Source organism: Nestor notabilis, unplaced genomic scaffold (genome assembly GCF_000696875.1).
Source record: "Nestor notabilis isolate BGI_N333 unplaced genomic scaffold, ASM69687v1 scaffold19793, whole genome shotgun sequence".
In the NCBI taxonomy this organism is placed as follows: Eukaryota; Metazoa; Chordata; class Aves; order Psittaciformes; family Psittacidae; genus Nestor; species Nestor notabilis.
Window position 1 is genome coordinate 34,397 of NW_009922634.1, and position 555 is coordinate 34,951.

A 555-nucleotide genomic window follows, 5' to 3' on the forward strand; every position below is an offset into this window, starting at 1 on the left:
GAGGTGCTGGGAAAAGCCTGGCCCAGCTGGAGCAAAGCCCAGTGCAAGGAGAGCAAGGAAAGCACGAGGCAAGAGGAGCTCAGGGTCTTGGCTTCAGACATCCTCGCAGCAGTTCCTCTATCCCAGTCCCACTGTCACTTGGACAGGGATCTTTGGCGCTGCTCTGGCCTCCCTGGCTAGATCCGAGGAGCCATCCTGGCCTGTGAGTGGGAAAAGCCTGGCCCAGCTGGAGCAAAGCCCAGTGCAAGGAGAGCAAGGAAAGCACGAGGCAAGAGGAGCTCAGGGTCTTGGCTTCAGACATCCTCGCAGCAGTTCCTCTATCCCAGTCCCACTGTCACTTGGACAGGGATCTTTGGCGCTGCTCTGGCCTCCCTGGCTAGATCCGAGGAGCCATCCTGGCCTGTGAGGAGGGAAGGCGTGTTACCAGTGCAGAACTCATCTCCCACCTCTCTGGCTCCCGTCTGGCTTGCCCTGAGCAGTAGCACTGCATGATGTGCAGGGAAGGGTTGATCCCAGCTCCTCTCACCCCCAGCCCTGCAGCCACATCCTTCCGAC

The 555-nt window shown here is 60.0% G+C and overlaps 1 protein-coding gene across 1 annotated transcript in view; it reads right to left on the reverse strand.

The window, feature by feature from the left end:
- The window catches only part of LOC104403554 (kazal-type serine protease inhibitor domain-containing protein 1-like), a 3,459-nt gene extending 3,358 nt beyond the window's left edge, over nt 1–101 (reverse strand). Inside the window, exon 1 of the mRNA XM_010011729.1 lies at nt 2–101. Within this exon, the coding sequence (XP_010010031.1) occupies nt 2–101 (100 nt within the window). The remainder of the gene's footprint in view (nt 1) is intronic.
- Nucleotides 102–555: the final 454 nt, after the last annotated feature.